General features: G+C 46.3%; 1 protein-coding gene across 3 annotated transcripts; it reads left to right on the top strand.

Moving 5' to 3' along the window:
- Positions 1-211: 211 nt before the first annotated feature.
- LOC124010883 (eukaryotic translation initiation factor 5B-like) lies at positions 212-20225 on the top strand. 3 transcript variants are annotated; one of them, XM_046323634.1, is made up of 24 exons: positions 212-365; positions 3554-3676; positions 3832-3898; positions 7086-7821; positions 7904-7933; positions 8102-8140; positions 8270-8490; positions 8717-8966; positions 9056-9142; positions 9280-9351; positions 9447-9730; positions 9818-10036; positions 10681-10748; positions 10836-10977; positions 11218-11349; positions 13123-13305; positions 13512-13673; positions 14914-15045; positions 15799-15930; positions 16072-16148; positions 16271-16435; positions 18333-18471; positions 18597-18758; positions 18994-20225. In XM_046323634.1, the coding sequence occupies exons 1-24, from the start codon at positions 331-333 to the stop codon at positions 19099-19101; spliced, it is 3765 nt and encodes a 1254-aa protein (XP_046179590.1). In that variant the 5' UTR covers positions 212-330; the 3' UTR covers positions 19102-20225. The 3 variants fall into 3 exon arrangements, with proteins under 3 accessions (XP_046179590.1, XP_046179591.1, XP_046179592.1); XM_046323635.1 differs by lacking the exon at positions 8102-8140; XM_046323636.1 differs by lacking the exons at positions 7904-7933; positions 8102-8140.

Raw genomic sequence — 20225 nt, forward strand, 5'->3', positions numbered from 1 at the left:
TACCTGAGCCGATAAGGTGAAAAATCTGTCGATGTACCCTTGAGCAAGGTACTTAACCCTAATTTGCCCCTGGGATGCCGTAAAACTGTCTGACCCTGTAAAACAACACATTTCTTTGCACCTGTCACAATAGCAATACTATTAATAATGTGTTACTCCATTATACCTGCGCAATTTGCGCAGTGAAGATGCCCTTCACTTCAGTACAGGCAATAGAAAACGCTCTGCAACTGCGCAGGATGTGTGACCAACCCCCATTGGACCAACCATATGTGCTGTATCGGCGAACAACGAGGCTGAACATTGTGGATAAAATTAAAAACAAGGAGAATGGGGAAGAAACAGAAAAAGTCAGGCGATGACAGGTACACGATAGTGTGGCCCGTGTGTCATACGATTTGAGAAAGTTGTGATGTATGCAACAGACTTCTATGACTATAACGGTTAGCTAGCTAACGCTAGTCGTACAGGCTGAGCTGGCTAGCATTAGCATGATACTGAAGCCATGAGTTTCATGTGGCGGCAGATTGCCTTGGCTAGGCCTCCCGTCTCGGCTTATTCATAAGCTAACGTTATCCTCGCGCACTTGTTTTCTACCTTTCATATTGACAATGAATTAACCAATTTATATCTCGTATAAACATACTTGATGCTGAACAACAGAGACACGAAACCTATTATTCTCGCTATTAGCTAGCATATGTTATGCTGCTACATTGGCGTCCTACTACCAGCTAGCTAGCCAGGCTCCATGCAGTCACATAATGAAGTTAATTTCCATTAGCTCGTGAGCTATCTAACTTCGCTACCTTGCTCACCCAATAATAGGGAAACGCAGATAACTATGTTGCAATTCTAGGAGGACATTGTCAGCGAACTATTGCTGAATCTTTGAGTCACTGACAACACAAGTGAGGACCTCCAGCCTGGCTATGCCCCATGCCTGCAACATCATCCCTTTTCATTGTGCTGTCAGAAAGGGCCCTCATTCATTGTCCCAACTGTCGCCTCTATGGCTTGAGTATCCATTCAGTGGCTGTGACCCCGTGTGAGTAAACATGGTCATTTGCGATTGATACCCCAGAGATGTGTTGTTGTCCTCAGTTTGGTGGTGCTTCAGAATAAAGCAGTATACTGATCTCAACGGTTAGAATATATATACTATTTCCATTGCCAAGTATGATGCTTTACGACCAAAAGTCTTAACCAATGTTGTTGTTCATAAATTGATACATTCCTGAATAGAGATGTCAATTGACACTGTCTCATTACGACATAGCCCTACAATGGCTGCTTGTCTGCCAAGTGCACAAATCTACACTAGCTCCTTGTAGTAGGCACTCTTATCCACCCTTTGTAAGTCATGACCAGGTGTCTGCTTTTGACTGTGGGAATGAGCCTTGACAGATAATAGACAGAGCGACAGTAGGCTCAGTGTCGTGCTGGCTTGGTGGCGGCGGCTGCCATTTTAAGTTGATAATTGAGGGATATATATTGACTGACCTGCCGTGATGGTGAGCTCTCACCCCCTGTACTGTATACTGCTGATCTGCAGCCTGCTCTTGTTCCAGTCAACTCTGCTGTGAGGTCAAGATGATACCAGGCCAGGGCTAAAGATGGCGCTGAACAGCAATGGCGGAAGGATATTAAAGCTTGATTAACTATGGTCCTCTCTGTTCCCCATAACCAACAACTGTTATAGGTCTGGTCCAGAAACAACCACTAGCCCCTAACCCTAAAGGCACTTGTATTTAAGCAATATTCATAGTAGTTGTTACAGGTAAATAAGTGAAAGGAATAACATTGATAGAACAGGATAATTCCATCAACATCCTGTCTATCAGCTGCTTCTTCATGATTTTATTACCCAGAGGCAAGAGTGTCTGCACTGTCCACCCTGTGTGTTTTACCCGGGGTTGGGCCCTGTTCATTCTAACATAGAGGTGCTTTCCACTGCTGATGCAACAGGCATGCAAGGAGGCTAGCCTCACCCTCTGTATAAAGTCTGAGGCTGAGCAGACGTAGGGCTTTTAGTCTCAAAGATCCATGTGCTGCTGCAGGTAAGGTTGTTGTGGTTGGATTGTGGATGGTTAGTAGTTGAGATTATCATAATGGTCATTACAGGTTAGGGACTGAAGTTGTTTGTCTTTCATGTTTGGTTTTCATCTTCACCCGTCTGACATAAGACTGAAGGTCTAGAATTAGTTATTGCATTTTTTGGACTGAAGGCGTAACAGTGTCAAGTGTGCAGCTGCCATTCAGGTGGTGGTGTTGTTCTTGTTGGATGCACACTTCCCACTGTCAGAGTTGATTTGTGGCCACCAGCAAGTCATTTTAGGACCGCAGTAAAACCTTCAAATCTGTCAACATTTTCTGTTGACAAGACTTTTTTAGTGTCCTGTGACTGACTGGGTCTTACTGACTGACTGGGTCTGTCTTTGTCGGAATGACTGACTGGTTTTGTCTTTGTCAGACTGACTGACTGGGTCTGTCTTTTGTCGGACTGACTGACTGACTGGGTCTGTCTTTTGACTGACTGACTGACTGGGTCTGTCTTTTGTCGGAATGACTGACTGACTGGGTCTGTCTTTTGTCGGACTGACTGACTGACTGGGTCTGTCTTTTTGTCGGACTGGATATGAAAAATCATATTTGCGTGAAATGTGCTAATTTGATCAAGGCTGCAAATATTTGAAATCCCACACATTCGTTGCTAGATTGTATCATTTTGCTGCTAACACGGAACCCAAACCGGCTACGCGCGTGCATAAATGTATTTTGTCCCCCCACACCAAATGCGATCACGACACAAATGTTAACATATCAAAACAAACTCTCAACCAATTATATTAATTTGGGGACAGGTCGAAAGCGTTAAACATTTATGGCAATTTAGCTAGCTAGCTTGCACTTGCTATCTAATTTGTCCTTTTTAGCTAGCTTGCTGTTGCTAGCTAATTTTTCCTGGGATGAAAACATTGAGTTGTTATTTTACCTGAAATGCACAAGGTTCTCTACTCCGCCAATTAATCCACACATAAAACGGTCAACCGAATCGTTTCTAGTCATCTTTCCTCCTTCCAGGCCTTTTCTTCTCTTGACTTTATATTGCGATTGGCAACTTTCATAAATTAGGTGCATTACCGCCACTGACCTCGTTCGTCTTTCAGTCACCCACGTGGGTATAACCAATGAGGAGATGGCACGTGGGTATCTGCTTCTGTAAACCAATGAGGAGATGGGAGAGGCAGGAGTTGCGGCGCAATCTGCGTCACAAATAGAACTGACTTCTATTTTATCCCTTGACATCGCAGATGCTTGTTGGCGCCGTGTGAGCAGTGTTGGTGCAATAATTGAATAACATAGATTTCTACATTTATTTTGCATGCTCGCTCACGTGACACGAGCAGTGTAGTCAGCCTGTAAGCCTGCATTTTTTGTAACATAGCATATGGCAGAAATCTGCATGGAGAAGATATGCTTGGTAATGCTGTCTTTTACCATGTGTAATGTGTAATGTGCATCATATGTGATTTGCATAACTTTGTTTCAGTGCCAAAGACGGTGGCATCGACCTTGACGCCCTAGCAGCAGAAATCGAAGGAGCGGGAGCCTCCAAGGAGCAAGGTAAAGGAAAGGCCAAGAAGAAGAAAGACAAAAAGAAAGACGATTTTGAGTAAGTCTTTATTTCTCTCTCTTCGACAGTAATGAACGCTCCATTTTAAAATAACTAAGGAAGTAAGAACCAACTGTTGGAGGGAAATATTTCTACACTTGCCTTGGACTTTGCAGCCTACTGTGTATTGATCATAATGATTTGATCTTTAACAGTGAAGACGACATCCTGAAGGAGCTGGAGGAACTGTCTCTTGAAACCACAGGAGCTAAAGGCAGCAAGGTGAAGTGTAGCCATATGCTAATCTTCAAATGTAATGACCCTATACCAGGCTATAGCTCAATGCTAATCTGCATATGTAATGATCCTATACCAGGTTATTTCCCAGTGCTAATCTGCATATATAATGACCCTATAGTGGGCTATAACAGGGTTTCCGTTAGCCAGTAACAGCCGGCTTTAAAAAATAAATTAGAAAAGCTGATAACGCGTTTTAGCCTATTGACGGAAATACCAATTGATGTAAATATATTTGACCGTTCATGCTTATTCTTTCTATGGGTTAATTAGCATCATTTAGTGTAATTAAATTGCCGCTTGTGTATATTCGTTATGCATCTTTTTAATCACATGTGCACAGCATACAGATACTGAGCTTTAAACCAGGAAAAATTGTCAGATAGAGCTTTTATAAGCCCAAGCACAACAATTGTAAATGCAATCATGGGTTGAAAACATTTTTGTGGCCACGATTAAAAATACCTGCAATTTTTTAATTTCTCTACTGGTAATTGAAGCGTGCTTCCAATTCGTCATTAAAATACACAGGCAACGGAAGGCAGGCTTCATCAGGCTTCACACACCACTTTGAAATGAGCTTGGAGGCAGTAAGCCTCTTGAAAACGTATAGCTACTTAATTGTTTGAACCCTCAACGTTTTACGACATATTATGGGCCGTGTTTTACCTTGCTTCAAAGTAGACTAGGCAGAATCCCACCATATCCATTTAACATACATTTACATTTATATTTAAGTCATTTAGCAGACGCTCTTATCCATGTTGCAGTTTTAAAGCAAGATCGAGGCAATTATAAACATTTTGCCATTGGGCTGAGAGAAGACTTAGAAATGGTATATTTTATGTAAAAAAATGTATTTAACTTTTGTTTAACTAAGCAAGTCAGTTAAGAACAAATTCTTATTTACAATGAAGGCCTACCGGGGAACAGTGGGTTAACTGCCTTGTTTACCTTGTCAGCTCGGGGATTCGATCCAGCAACCATTTACATTTACATTTAAGTCATTTAGCAGACGCTCTTATCCAGAGCGACTTACAAATTGGTGCATTCACCTTATGACATCCAGTGGAACAGCCACTTTACAATAGTGCATCTAAATCTTTTAAGGGGGGTGAGAAGGATTACTTTATCCTATCCTAGGTATTCCTTAAAGAGGTGGGGTTTCAGGTGTCTCCGGAAGGTGGTGATTGACTCCGCTGTCCTGGCGTCGTGAGGGAGTTTGTTCCACCATTGGGGAGCCAGAGCAGCGAACAGTTTTGACTGGGCTGAGCGGGAACTGTACTTCCTCAGTGGTAGGGAAGCGAGCAGGCCAGAGGTGGATGAACGCAGTGCCCTTATTTGGGTGTAGGGCCTGATCAGAGCCTGGAGGTACTGAGGTGCCGTTCCCCTCACAGCTCCGTAGGCAAGCACCATGGTCTTGTAGCGGATGCGAGCTTCAACTGGAAGCCGTGGAGGAAAATATTTTATACAGATTATAGACTATTTCTCTTCTTTTCTATTGGTTATCAACTTTCTTTCATTGTCCGGTAGCCAAATGCACATTCCCGCCTAGCCTACTGCATTGTGCACATGGCTGACTTAATAATCTTAAAATATAATATTTTTTAAACATTTAAGCTAAATGTTCTGATCTGTTGCGCCCGACTCGTTGCTTTTTAAAGTATGTTTTATGTATCCGAGGCATACTAGTTGTATGAATTTGGGATCTATCGTCCTACAACTGTCCCAGAGTCTGTTTGGGCTCTTTCCATCTCAACAAACGGACCAATAGAATAGGTCAACTTTTCTACTATGGGGGATAGTAGATTGACAGGCACATGCACAGCGATAAAAGGCTAGGGAATGCTAAGGTTTTCCTAAGTAAATGTTATTAAATTGCCAAAATGATATAGCCTGATTAGCCTACTCCTGTCTATACAGAAATAAATCAAATCATTTAAAATAGGCTGTTAAGCATGATTTGGCCACCTCCGCCTCCTCCAGCCTTAAAAATGTTTAATACGTTGTGGATTGTTTTAAATACCATTGCCTACAGTTGGAAGGAAAGGCAGCACGCGGGATTTGGGCAGCACACGTGGAAAATGCCAAATAGATTATTGTTGAGTTATGACTGTCAATGAAAAGAGGCCCAGCCAGGCATATTGGAATATTTCCAAATTCAATCATGGGAAAACGTAGTTTGGAAAGAAGCATGGCTATTGCTGTAAAGAGAAGACAATGAAAACACTCTAATCTGTAAATTGTCAACTCAATTGAGCGTACAACAGTAGGCCTATAGCCTATCTTATTGGCACCAGCAGAGACATCGGCCATATCCCCGTTTGAGCTTTGCTCAAATTCACTCTTTATCATTGTCGTGTCAGTGTCACTTAAAAGTTTGTTTTTGGACTATAATTTTCCTCCTCCAGTTTAGATGGACGTCATATTCTGTCACCCTTTCCGGTAGACCTATTATATTGTGAGTGTCAGCAGAGTAGGCTACCCTGTAATTTGTCATTTAAAAAAAAGATTCTGCTAATGTCTGCAGTCATATAAAGTGTAGTAGAATTGCATGAAATGTGTTTTTATAAAAGGCCATATTTGTTTTATGTGCACAGAAAGAAAACCCGTATCTGATATAGCCGAGGCCTCTACTCTATACGAGCTCCGCAAACAGTGATTGAGTTATATTATTAATCAAAATGTTGACTGTCCGATTTACTCCTTAAGAATAGTAGGTTATCTTACATAAGTCTGCTAATGCGATGATTCATGGAATGCTTTATTATGAAGGGGCATTTTTCCTGGGAACAAACTTGAAACTCGCTGCCTATTTTTGCTGTTCGTCACTCGTCTTGTTGGCTGAGGAAAAGTTCATGTGGACAGATATTCTAACATCTTCAAAGTGCGCGGTAAGAAGGACACAGGTCACTGCATCCTTGACTTGCATGTTCTGTTCAAATGAATTACCATAATCTAAATGTGATGACTGTTATTCTGGGCACGTGGGTTGGACGCCTAGTCAGGGTATGCACCCAATGCATAGTCCTATGGGTCCAGGCATGTCTGGCGCCACAGTTTCTAACCGGAAATCCTGGGCCAATAGCCCAATGCTAATATGCATATGTAATGACCCTGTCTGGCAAAGCACATGCTTCTATGGAGCACTCATCACTTCCGCAATCCACAGAAACCAGACGCCACAGACGAGCCGGAGAGTGCCGCCGAGCCCCCGCCGCCCACCAAAGCAGAGAAGAAGAAGACACGGAAGGGCAAGCGAGCCAGCCTGGAGGATGACGACAGGGACGACGAAGAGGTTTCGGGTACGGGTGACGTGGAAGACGAAGACAAGCAGAAGGACAAGAAGACTTCTGCTTCCCCGGCTGCTGCTGCTGCTGCTGGCTCAGACTCGGAGGACGACACCTCACGGACCCGGAGGAAACCCAAGGCAGGGAAGAAGGGAGGCCGCAAGGAGGCCTCGGACGAGGAAGAGGAGGATGACGATGGAGGTGCGAGGAAAGGAGAGGGGGGAGGGGAGGATGATTCAGATGATGACGACTCGGTGGACGCATCGCAGGCTGGAAAGAAAGGCAAGAAGAAGAAGGGCAAAGCCAAGGCAGACAGTGAAGAAGAGGAAGAGGAGGAGGGAACCTTCAAGATGAAGACGGCAGCTCAGAAGAAGGCAGAGAAGAAGGAGAGAGACCGCAAGAAGAAAGAGGAGGACAGGGCTAAGCTGAAGAAGCAGAAGGAGAAGGAGGAGGAGAAAGAGGGGAGTATTGAGGTTGCAGCAGTGCCTAAGAAAGAGAAAGAGGTAGTGAAGAAGAGTGAGCCAGCGGTGGCCCCAGCAGCAGCCCCAACCCCAGCAGCAGAGACGGAGGCAGCAGCAGAGATTGAAGATCAGGAAGGGGCTGATCCTCAAGGAGAAGGTGAGATTTACAATGAGTTGTCCATATGCCATGTAGGAACTACTTTCGTTTTAATGTGTAAATGCTTATCTGTACCCATTAGCTGCCGATGAGGTGCTTGAAGCAATTAATGGTAAGAGAAGGAAAAAACAGATTTCTGCTTCAAGGTAGCTTGTTAGATGCCTTAATTTTGCTGGACCCCAGGATGAGCAGCATAATACATACAAATACACGTGTTAATGTGTAGTTGCATGCAGTTACAATAGTAGAAGTCTACTGATCTTAATTCTGTACCCATTAGCTGCCGATGCGGTGGTGGAAACAATGAATGAACCCAATGGTGATGTTTTCAAAGTAGTTAAAAGTGGCGTTACTGTGTAGTTACATGCAATTAGTCCAAAATGTAGAAATGGCTTGCATAGTTACTGTGCTGTGACTGATTTCTGTCGGGGGTTTTGTGCTACTTCAGAAGAGGAAGGGGGAGACAAGAAGGGCAAGAAAGACAAGAAGAAGAAGAAGGGGGACAAGGAGAAGGAGAAAGAGGAGAAGAAGAAGGGACCCAGCAAGGCCACAGTGAAGGCCATGCAGGAGGCTCTGGCTCACATGAAGGAGGAAGAGGAGCGCGCCAAGAAGGAGGAAGAGGAGAACCTGCGTCGCCTGGAAGAGCAGGAGGCTCAGAGACTGGAGCAGGTTAAACACACACACACACACACACACACACACACACACACACACACACACACACACACACACACACACACACACACACACACACACACACACACACACACACACACACACACACACACACACACACACACACACACACACACACACACACACACACACACACACACACACACACACACACACACTGACCTCTTACCAACTGACCTCTTCACTGTAACACCTACAGGAGCGTCTGGAACAGGAGCGCAAGGAGAAGAAGAAACAGAAAGAGAAAGAGAGGAAGGAGAGGCTGAAGAAGGAGGGCAAACTGCTGACCAAAGCCCAGAAAGAGGCCCGGGCCAGGGCAGAGGCCACACTTGAACTCCTGAAGGCCCAGGGTATTGAAGTGCCATCCAAAGATGACTCGGTGCCAAAGAAGAAGCCAGTGTACGGAGACAAGAGGAAAAAGAAGCCCCAACAAGCACAGACCCCTGAAGGTAACAGCCTCTTCCAATCCACGTCCAATACAAAGTCATCTATCTATTTGTTTGTGCCTCGTCCCTCATTCCTCCTCTTCCCCGGTCAGAGGTCTCAGAGGTCATGTCACCCACGTCGGAGACGGCAGAGCCAATCATCTCACCGATGGCAGTGGAAACTCCCGAAGTACCAGCAGGTAAAATGGACCATAGATCTTGGAGACGGAGCCTGCCTTAACGTCCTCCGCTTGTTGTCCAGATCTGGGTGTAACGCCAGACAACTTTCATTGCCCCAGTCACATTTTGTGTCGTATCTTCCTGTCCCTCCCCCCAGAGGTAGAGCAGAAAGCTGAGTCTGCAGTTGATGACTGGGAGGCTATTGCTGAGACCATCGATCAGGACAAAGGTAAGACAGGACAGACTAGGTTTTTAGCGATATGGCAATATCTCCCAAAGGCTTGGTGGCTTACCCCTCACATAACGTCTCTTCTCCCTCTACAGAGCTGAAGACGGTCCACATTGAGGTGAAGCCAGAGACGCCAAAGCAGCCCCAACAGAAACCCTTGTCACAGCCGGAGGAAGAGGACGAGGACGAGGAGGAAGAGGATGATGAAGAGGAGGAAAGTGAGGAGGAGGAGGAGAGTCAGCCTCACACAACGCAGCAGGCCCCAGCCACTAAGAGGAAGGGAGGGAAGGAGAGCTCAGAGTCCAGTAGTGACAGCGACTCCGATGACGATCGCACTAAAGAGGAGCGGATCTACGACAAGGCCAAGAAGCGTATTGAGGTAGTCTTTCACAAACGTCAAACATCTTATCAACATTGTTAAACGGTAGGGAAGTGTAATGTTGTTCTCTGTGCTCCTCCTCTGTAGAAACGGCGAGCAGAGAACATAAAGAACATAAACCTGGACAAGCTCCGCTCCCCCGTCGTCTGTGTACTGGGCCACGTAGACACAGGCAAGACCAAGATCCTGGACAAGCTGAGGCATACACACGTACAGGACGGAGAGGCAGGAGGGATCACCCAACAGATCGGAGCCACTAACGTACCGCTGGAGGCCATCGTAGAGCAGACCAAGATGGTGAAGAACGTGAGTACTGCTGCTCCTCTCCCTTCAGCTCAGACCCAGTCATACACTGAACAGTGACCGTACACTGAGTGTACAAAACATTAGAAACACCTTCTGTTTTGCCCTCAGAACAGTCTCAATTCGTCGTGGCATGGACTCTACAAGGTGTCAGAAGCGTTCCACAGGGTTGCTGGCCCATGTTGACTCCTATGCTTCACAGTTGTCAAATTGGCTGTATGGCTTTTGGGTGGTGGACCATTCTTGATACACACGGAAAACTGTTGAATGTGAAAAACACAGCAGCGTTGCAGTTCTTGACACACTCAAACCGATATGCCCGACACCTACTACCTTACCCCGTTCAAAGGCACTTCAGTGTTTTGTCTCGCCCATCCACCCTCTGAATGGCACACATACACAATCCATGTCCCAATGCTTAAAAATCCTTCTTTAAACTGTCTCCTCCCCTTCATCTACACTGATTGAATTGGATTCAACAAGTGACATCGATAAGGGATCATAGTTGTCACTTGGCTTCATCTGGTCTGTCTGTCATGGAGCAGGTGTTCCTAATATTTTGTACACTCAGTGTGTGTATGGCATTGGAGTTGAATAGATAGTTGGTGTCTAATGGCTCTTTAATCATTTCATTGTTTCCTCTTCAGTTCAACAACGAGGCCATTAAAATCCCAGGAATGCTGATCATCGACACCCCAGGCCACGAGTCTTTCAGGTAAACCCTCATTCAGAAAAATGTGTGTCCACTGCCCTAAATGTGTTTGTCCTGACTGCGTCTCGCTCCGTCTGTCTGTGTGTCCAGTAACCTGAGGAACCGGGGCAGCTCTCTGTGTGACATAGCCATCCTGGTGGTGGACATCATGCACGGCCTGGAGCCTCAGACCCTGGAGTCCATCAACCTGCTCAAGGAGAAGAAGTGTCCCTTCATTGTAGCACTTAACAAGGTCAGTCTGTCTGGTCAGACATGCTCATAGCTTACCTCTGGGATGGATGGATAGATGTCTAGTAGAGGACTTGCATGTATTAAAGGCACTCAATAGCCCACAATTCACTGGGATTAAAGCTACCAGGATACAATAGCTTGCGGAAGTCTTTTTTTTTCTCACTAATAGTTAATTGGTTGCTCATCCATGTGACGTGTATTTTTGTCCCTTCTATTCGTTCCATTTCTATGTCTACTCCAGATTGACCGTCTGTACGACTGGAAGAAGAGTCCGGACACAGACGTGGTGGCCACACTGAAGAAGCAGAAGAAGAACACCAAGGATGAGTTTGACGAGAGGGCCAAAGCTGTCATCGTGGAGTTCGCCCAGCAGGTCACTAACTATATGAACAACGGAGGGGGAAAGAGTTTTAGCGTTGACAGCACTTTTCACAACTATGACAGACAAAATGAGAAAGAAAATCCAGAAAATCACATTGTAGGATTTTTAATACATTTATTTGCAAATTATGGTGGAAAATAAGTATTTGGTCACCTACAAACAAGCAAGATTTCTGGCTCTCACAGACCTGTAACTTCTTCTTTAAGAGGCTCCTCTGTCCTCCACTCGTGACCTGTACTAATGGCACCTGTTTGAACTTGTTATCAGTATAAAAGACACCTGTCCACAACCTCAAACAGTCACACTCCAAACTCCACTATGGCCAAGACCAAAGAGCTGTCAAAGGACACCAGAAACAAAATTGTAGACCTGCACCAGGCTGGGAAGACTGAATCTGCAATAGGTAAGCAGCTTGGTTTGAAGAAATCAACTGTGGGAGCAATTATTAGGAAATGGAAGACATACAAGACCACTGATAATCTCCCTCGATCTGGGGCTCCACGCAAGATCTCACCCCGTGGGTCAAAATGATCACAAGAACGGTGAGCAAAAATCCCAGAACCACACGGGGGGACCTAATGAATGACCTGCAGAGAGCTGGGACCAAAGTAACAAAGCCTACCATCAGTAACACACTACGCCGCCAGGGACTCAAATCCTGCAGTGCCAGACGTGTCCCCCTGCTTAAGCCAGTACATGTCCAGGCCCGTCTGATATTATATTATTATATTAAGTTTGCTAGAGAGCATTTGGATGATCCAGAAGAAGATTGGGAGAATGTCATATGGTCAGATGAAACCAAAATATAACTTTTTGGTAAAAACTCAACTCGTCGTGTTTGGAGGACAAAGAATGCTGAGTTGCATCCAAAGAACACCATACCTACTGTGAAGCATGGGGGTGGAAACATCATGCTTTGGGCCTGTTTTTCTGCAAAGGGACCAGGACGACTGATCCGTGTAAAGGAAAGAATGAATGGGGCCATGTATCGTGAGATTTTGAGTGAAAACCTCCTTCCATCAGCAAGGGCATTGAAGATGAAACGTGGCTGGGTCTTTCAGCATGACAGTGATCCCAAACACACCGCCCGGGCAACGAAGGAGTGGCTTCGTAAGAAGCATTTCAAGGTCATGGAGTTGCCTAGCCAGTCTCCAGATCTCAACCCCATAGAAAATCTTTGGAGGGAGTTGAAAGTCCGTGTTGCCCAGCAACAGCCCCAAATCATCACTGCTCTAGAGGAGATCTGTATGGAGGAATGGGCCAAAATACCAGCAACAGTGTGTGAAAACCTTGTGAAGACTTACAGAAAACGTTTGACCTCTGTCACTGCCAACAAAGGGTATACAAGAAAGTATTGAGATAAACTTTGGTTATTGACCAAATACTTATTTTCCACCATATAATTTGCAAATAAATTTATTAAAAATCCTACAATGTGATTTTCTGGATTTGTTTTTCTTATTTTGTCTGTCATAGTTGAAGTGTACCTATGATGAAAATTACAGGCCTCTCTCATCTTTTTAAGTGGGAGAACTTGCACAATTGGTGGCTGACTAAATACTTTTTTGCCCCACTGTATATATTTATATTCTGGTCTCTGACATTGCTCGTTCTGATATTTCTTCATTTAATTCGTATGTTGTTATTGTGTTAGACAGTACTTCACTGGTAGAGCTAGAAAGATAAGCATTTCACTGCACCTTTAACATCTACAGATCTGCGTATGCGACCAATGAACTTTGATTTGATTGTGTATTCGTACAGGGTCTGAACGCAGCCCTCTTCCATGAGAACAAGGACCCGAGGACCTTTGTGTCTCTGGTGCCCACCTCGGCCCACTCCGGGGACGGCATGGGCAACCTGATCGCTCTGCTGGTGGAGCTCACCCAGACCATGCTGGCACGACGCCTGGCACACTGCGACGAGCTCAGGGCTCAGGTCATGGAGGTGAGGGACAATTACTACATTACTGTCACAGTTTATGGGGACGAGGAAGAATGATCCTCCCTGTTGTTGTCACGCTTAGATTGCTGTTATTTTAGGGTCGTTTCCGTTACACCAGTCGCACTACCGTTACGCCAGTGTCATTACCGTTGTGTCATCTAACACTTAATGTTGTATTAAACTCAACATGTGTCCCTGTCCATCGTCAGGTGAAAGCCCTGCCTGGTATGGGCACCACTATAGACGTGATCCTGATCAACGGGGTTCTCCGGGAGGGCATGACCGTCATCGTCCCGGGGGTGGAGGGACCCATCGTCACCCAGATCAGGGGGCTGCTGCTGCCTCCACCCATGAAGGAGCTCAGGGTCAAGGTATGGAGGAAATGTTTGTTTATTTTAAAGAGCAGTTGTAGGAGCAGCAGACAGTTCTGACCTGATTTCAACAGGAATGTCATGCTGTCCATGACTTGGCGAGGGGTTAATCCTAACTTCCACGTCTCATTTTCACTAAATAATTGACTGATGTCAATGGCAGACTAAGCGATAATTTGACGGTGGAAGTTAGAATTAGCAGCAGGTAGTCTAGCGGTTAGAGCATTGGGCCAGTAACCGGAAAGTCGCTGGTTCAAATACCCGAACCGACAACGTGTAAAATCTGTCTGTGCCTTTGAGCAAGAGGCGCCGTACTACTATGGCTGACCCTGTAAAACAACACATTTCACTGCACCTAGACCCCATAATGATGATCTGTGTGTAGTATTAATGAAAGATCTGACCCCCTGTCCTCTTCAGAACCAGTAGGTAGTATTAATTAATGATCTGAACCCCTGTCCTCTTTAGAACCAGTAGGTAGTATTAATGAATTATCTGACCCCCTGTCCTCTTCATAACCAGTAGGTATAATGAATGATCTGACCCCCTGTCCTCTTTAGAACTAGTAGGTAGTATTGATGAATGATCTAACCCCCTGTCCTCTTCAGAACCAGTAGGTATAATGAATGACCTGACCCCCTGTCCTCTTTAGAACCAGTAGGTAGTATTAATGAATGATCTGACCCCTGTCCTGTTTAGAACCAGTAGGTAGTATTAATGAATGATCTGACCCCTGTCCTGTTTAGAACCAGTAGGTAGTATTAATGAATGATCTGACCCCTGTCCTCTTTAGAACCAGTAGGTAGTATTAAAGAATGATCTGACCCCTGTCCTGTGTAGAACCAGTAGGTAGTATTAATGAATGATCTGACCCCTGTCCTGTTTAGAACCAGTAGGTAGTATTAATGAATGATCTGACCCCTGTCCTGTTTAGAACCAGTAGGTAGTATTAATGAATGATCTGACCCCTGTCCTGTTTAGAACCAGTAGGTAGTATTAATGAATGATCTGACCCCTGTCCTGTTTAGAACCAGTAGGTAGTATTAATGAATGATCTGACCCCCTGTCCTCTTTAGAACCAGTAGGTAGTATTAATGAATGATCTGACCGGTAGTATTAAAGAATGATCTGACCCCCTGTCCTCTTTAGAACCAGTAGGTAGTATTAAAGAATGATCTGACCCCCTGTCCTCTTTAGAATCAGTAGGTATAATGAATGATCTGACCCCCGTCCTCTTCAGAACCAGTATGAGAAGCATAAGGAGGTGTGTACGGCCCAGGGAGTGAAGATCCTGGGGAAAGACCTGGAAAAGACCCTGGCAGGGCTCCCCCTGCTGGTGGCCCACAAGGAGGACGAGGTGGCCGTGCTCAGGGTGAGACTGGCACATTTAAGCAATAAGGCCCGGGGGAGTGTGGTGTATATGACAAATGTACCACGGCTAAGGGCTATTCTTAAGCACGACGAAACGCAGAGTGCCTGGATATAGCCCTTAGCTGTGGTATATTGGCAATATACTACAAACCCTTCAGGTGCCTTATTGCTATTATAAACTGGTTACCAACGTAATTAGAACAGTAAAAATAAATGTTTTGTCATACCCTGGGTATATGGTCTGATATATCACAGTTTTGGGCCAATCAGCATTCAGGGCTCGAACCACCCAGTTTATGTACTGTGTATCAGAGGTTCTTAAAAATGTTCAGCTCGAGACCCAAATGAGAAATTGACCCTGTGGCCCAAATCATCCTCCAACCACCCAAATTAAGAAGAAATAGTGTGGGATTATAGATGTATTCTCATTATTCGCAACCCACTTGGAATGAAAACAGGGCTGTGTCTCAATAGTGTTAGACTGGATCCCTCTGCCACCTACGGCTACATGTCAATAGTTATGAATGGCTCCCTGCTTCCTCTCCTTGTCTTTTTTTCCATCTCTGAGTTAGTTACTAGTACACACACACACACACACACACACACACACACACACACACACACACACACACACACACACACACACACACACACACACACACACACACACACACACACACACACACACACACACACACACACACACACACACACACAGTGTATTGAGATCCTCTGCGTTATGATCCCCCTGCAGGATGAGCTGGTGCGGGAGCTGAAACAGACTCTGAACTCCATCAAGCTGGAGGAGAAGGGTGTGTACGTCCAGGCCTCCACTCTCGGATCCCTGGAAGCCTTGCTCGAGTTCCTACGAGTGTCCAAAGTGCCTGTGAGTATCACCCACATACACACACACACACACACACACACACACACACACACACACACACACACACACACCGTATCAAACTACAATATAGTATTGAGATACTGTGCTGTAATGTTCATGTTTTTCCGTCTCCTCCAACAGTACGCTGGCATCAACATCGGTCCAGTCCACAAGAAAGACGTGATGAAAGCTTCCACTATGCTGGAGCATGACCCACAGTGTGTGACCTCTTCTCTCCTTTCTATACCCTGTCATACATTTGTTTGATAGGTTAATTACGCTGAGACAGTAACCAATCTGTGTAAATTGGACAATAAAAATCCATGCTGTCCTGTTCTAGGTATGCAACCATCCTGGCGTTTGATGTGAAGGTAGAGAGGGACTCTCAGGAGATGGCTGATAGTCTGGGGGTCAGGGTGTTCAGCGCTGAGATCATCTACCACCTGTTTGATGCCTTCACCAAGTACAGAGAGGACTACAAGAAGGCCAAGCAGGATGAGTTCAAGTATGTGAACACACGCACACACGATACGTGATACCAACCATAACTTTGTTTTGCTGTCAAAGGCCTTAGCACAATTGATCCACACTCAGCCCATTGGAAGGCTACACCTGTCCTGCCTAGGCTAGGTTTCCAGACAGGACAGTAGGCATGGGGTATGCCTGGGCTAGGTCACCAGACAGGACAGTAGGCATACCTGGGCTAGGTTTCCAGACAGGACAGTAGGCATGGGGTATGCCTGGGCTAGGTTTCCAGACAGGACAGTAGGCATACCTGGGCTAGGTTTCCAGACAGGACAGTAGGCATACCTGGGCTAGGTTTCCAGACAGGACAGTAGGCATGGGGTATGCCTGGGCTAGGTTTCCAGACAGGACAGTACGCATACCTGGGCTAGGTTTCCAGACAGGACAGTAGGCATACCTGGGCTAGGTTTCCAGACAGGACAGTAGGCATGGGGTATGCCTGGGCTAGGTTTCCAGACAGGACAGTAGCTATAACTGGGCTAGGTTTCCAGACAGGAAAGTAGGCATGGGGTATGCCTAGGCTAGGTTTCCAGACAGGGCGGTAGGTGTGGGGTATGCCTGGGCTAGGTTTCCAGACAGGCCAGTAGGCATACCTGGGCTAGGTTTTCAGACAGGACAGTAGGCATAACTGGGCTAGGTTTCCAGACAGGGCGGTAGGTGTGGGGTATGCCTGGGCTAGGTTTCCAGACAGGACAGTAGGCATACCTGGGCTAGATTTTCAGACAGGACAGTAGGCATACATGGGCTAGGTTTCCAGACAGGGCGGTAGGAGTGGGTTATGCCTGGGCTAGGTTTCCAGACAGGGCGGTAGGCATGGGGTATGCCTGGGCTAGGTTACCAGACAGGACAGTAGGCATGGGGTATGCCTAGGCTAGGTTTCCAGACAGGACAGTAGGCATACCTGGGCTAGGTTTCCAGACAGGGCGGTAGATGTGGGTTATGCCTGGGCTAGGTTTCCAGACAGGGCGGTAGGCATGGGGTATGCCTGGGCTAGGTTTCCAGACAGGACAGTAGGCATGGGGTATGCCTAGGCTAGGTTTCCAGACAGGACAGTAGGCATACCTGGGCTAGGTTTTCAGACAGGACAGTAGGCATACCTGGGCTAGGTTTCCAGGCAGGGCGGTAGGTGTGGGGTATGCCTGGGCTAGGTTTCTAGACAGGACAGTAGGCATACCTGGGCTAGGTTTCCAGACAGGGCGGTAGGTGTGGGTTATGCCTGGGCTAGGTTTCCAGACAGGGCGGTAGGTGTGGGTTATGCCTGGGCTACGTTTCCAGACAGGGCAGTAGGTGTGGGTTATGCCTGGGCTAGGTTTCCAGACAGGGCGGTAGTTGTGGGTTATGCCTGGGCTACGTTTCTAGACAGGGCGGTAGGTGTGGGTTATGCCTGGGCTAGGTTTCTAGACAGGGCGGTAGGTGTGGGTTATGCCTGGGCTACGTTTCTAGACAGGGCGGTAGGTGTGGGTTATGCCTGGGCTACGTTTCTAGACAGGGCGGTAGGTGTGGGTTATGCCTGGGCTAGGTTTCCAGACAGGGCGGTAGGTGTGGGTTATGCCTGGGCTACGTTTCTAGACAGGGCGGTAGGTGTGGGTTATGCATGGGCTACGTTTCTAGACAGGGCGGTAGGTGTGGGTTATGCCTGGGCTAGGTTTCTAGACAGGGCGGTAGGTGTGGGTTATGCCTGGGCTACGTTTCTAGACAGGGCGGTAGGTGTGGGTTATGCCTGGGCTAGGTTTCCAGACAGGGCGGTAGGTGTGGGTTATGCCTGGGCTACGTTTCTAGACAGGGCGGTAGGTGTGGGTTATGCCTGGGCTAGGTTTCTAGACAGGACAGTAGGTTTGTGGTGTACTAACAGTCGTTTTCTTTGTCATTCTCCACAGACACATTGCTGTGTTCCCCACTAAGCTGAAGATCCTGCCTCAGTTCATCTTCAACTCTAGAGACCCCATAGTCATGGGAGTCAACGTGGAGGCTGGGGTCCTCAGACAGGGAACCCCACTCTGTGTGCCCAGCAAGGGGGTGAGTGTGTGTATATGTAGAGTGCAGTGTGTGTTTGTGGGACCTGTTTGTGGGACCTGTTTCTATCTTTGTAGGACGTAGGAACAGGTGTAATAATATTATCTGACTGACTTCCTCCCTGTCAGTTTGTGGACATTGGCATCGTGACCAGCATTGAGATCAACCACAAGATGGTGGACAGTGCCAAGAAGGGCCAGGAGATCTGTATAAAGATCGAACCGATCCCCGGAGAGGCACCCAAGATGTTCGGCCGACACTTTGAGGCCACCGACATCCTCGTCAGCAAGGTACAGTCACAGAGAGGAGAAAGGCAACACTTTTCTTTTCAATGTTCAAATTACCGTGTGGTGGGTTTTCAGGTCAATATGGTGTATCAGATGTTGTAAGTACTCACTGTTACATTGTACCTACAGCAGGTACCCAAACTCTTAACAACACTGGGTTCTGTACTAGAAGTAGTGGACCATAATGAGAATGGGGAGACTTCGGAGTTCTGAATGTGGTCTTTTGTTTGTTCTCCAGATCACCAGAGCGTCCATCGATGCCCTGAAGAACTGGTTCAGAGACGAGATGGGCAAATCTGACTGGCAGCTCATCATGGAGCTCAAGAAGACTTTTGAAATCATCTGAACGGAGGAACGGGCACACACCTTCATGTCTTCAGGCGGCCGCAGCACACCTACACACAAACACACACACCACTGATCATGTGACACCTGATCAAAGACACACACACACACTTGTTCATCACACCCACGTATGCATACATCCATAAATGGTGGGAGCAGTGCAGTGTCCCACTTTCCCCCTCTCCCCCATCCCCTCCCCTCTGGTGGGTGGGGGAGTGTATTTTTAGAGGGGAAACAGTGTTTTTCTGTGAGAAACCAAACTATTTCCTGCTGTTGTTAACAGTGACAGTTTAGACAGCATCGACACACACTATTCCAACGTGCCTGTTGTTTGGAATCATCTTGAGTTTTGTTTTTCATTTTGCCGTTCTCTCTCTCACCCTCCACATCCGTCTGCTGCTGGAGTCCTGCCCTCTGTAATCACTCTGGTGTTCAGGCTGGGGTGAGACTGGAGAGGGGGCGAGTGGGAGTGAAGAAAGCTGGGTCAGGCGTCACCGGAACCACAGATCTACAGAATTCAGCAAACTGGGTTTGACAAGTTTCCGCGGGTGCCATGTTGGCACCGGAAGTCGCAAGGAGAATGACATTCCACCGAGAATGCAAATGAGAACCTTATTGTTATGACACGTTGGTTGCCAACATGGAGGCTAGTTTGCTGAACTCTTTATATCTATCACGGATCAAGGGGAGCTGTGCGCCAAAGGCCTGAATTAGAAGAGGGGAGAGGGGAGGCATTCAGAAGTTTTAGACGTCTGAATAATACGACCTTGTCAGTGTTTTCTCTTTTCTTGAATGCAGTTATTTTATGGTCCTTTTAAAAAGCCCTCCCTCTCTGACATCACCACCACCCATCACCAGCCCCCCCTGTCAGCGCAGTTCGACTGGTGCCTACGGACTTTTTTTTTTTTTTACCATGAATGAACTAGGTGACAAAATAGGTGGTCCCTCTCCTCTCTACTTGAGTTCAAAATGTAAAAGATAATAAAAAATCTACATCAATAAAGACATATTTATAGAAGTTGCAAACTCTGCCCCCTCTGCCTTGTTGTATATTTTGGATAATGGTATGAATGGAATATGCATTGAATTCAATTCTATAAAAAATAAATATGAAGTGCTACTTTC

Source organism: Oncorhynchus gorbuscha, linkage group LG23, assembly GCF_021184085.1.
Source record: "Oncorhynchus gorbuscha isolate QuinsamMale2020 ecotype Even-year linkage group LG23, OgorEven_v1.0, whole genome shotgun sequence".
In the NCBI taxonomy this organism is placed as follows: domain Eukaryota; kingdom Metazoa; phylum Chordata; class Actinopteri; order Salmoniformes; family Salmonidae; genus Oncorhynchus; species Oncorhynchus gorbuscha.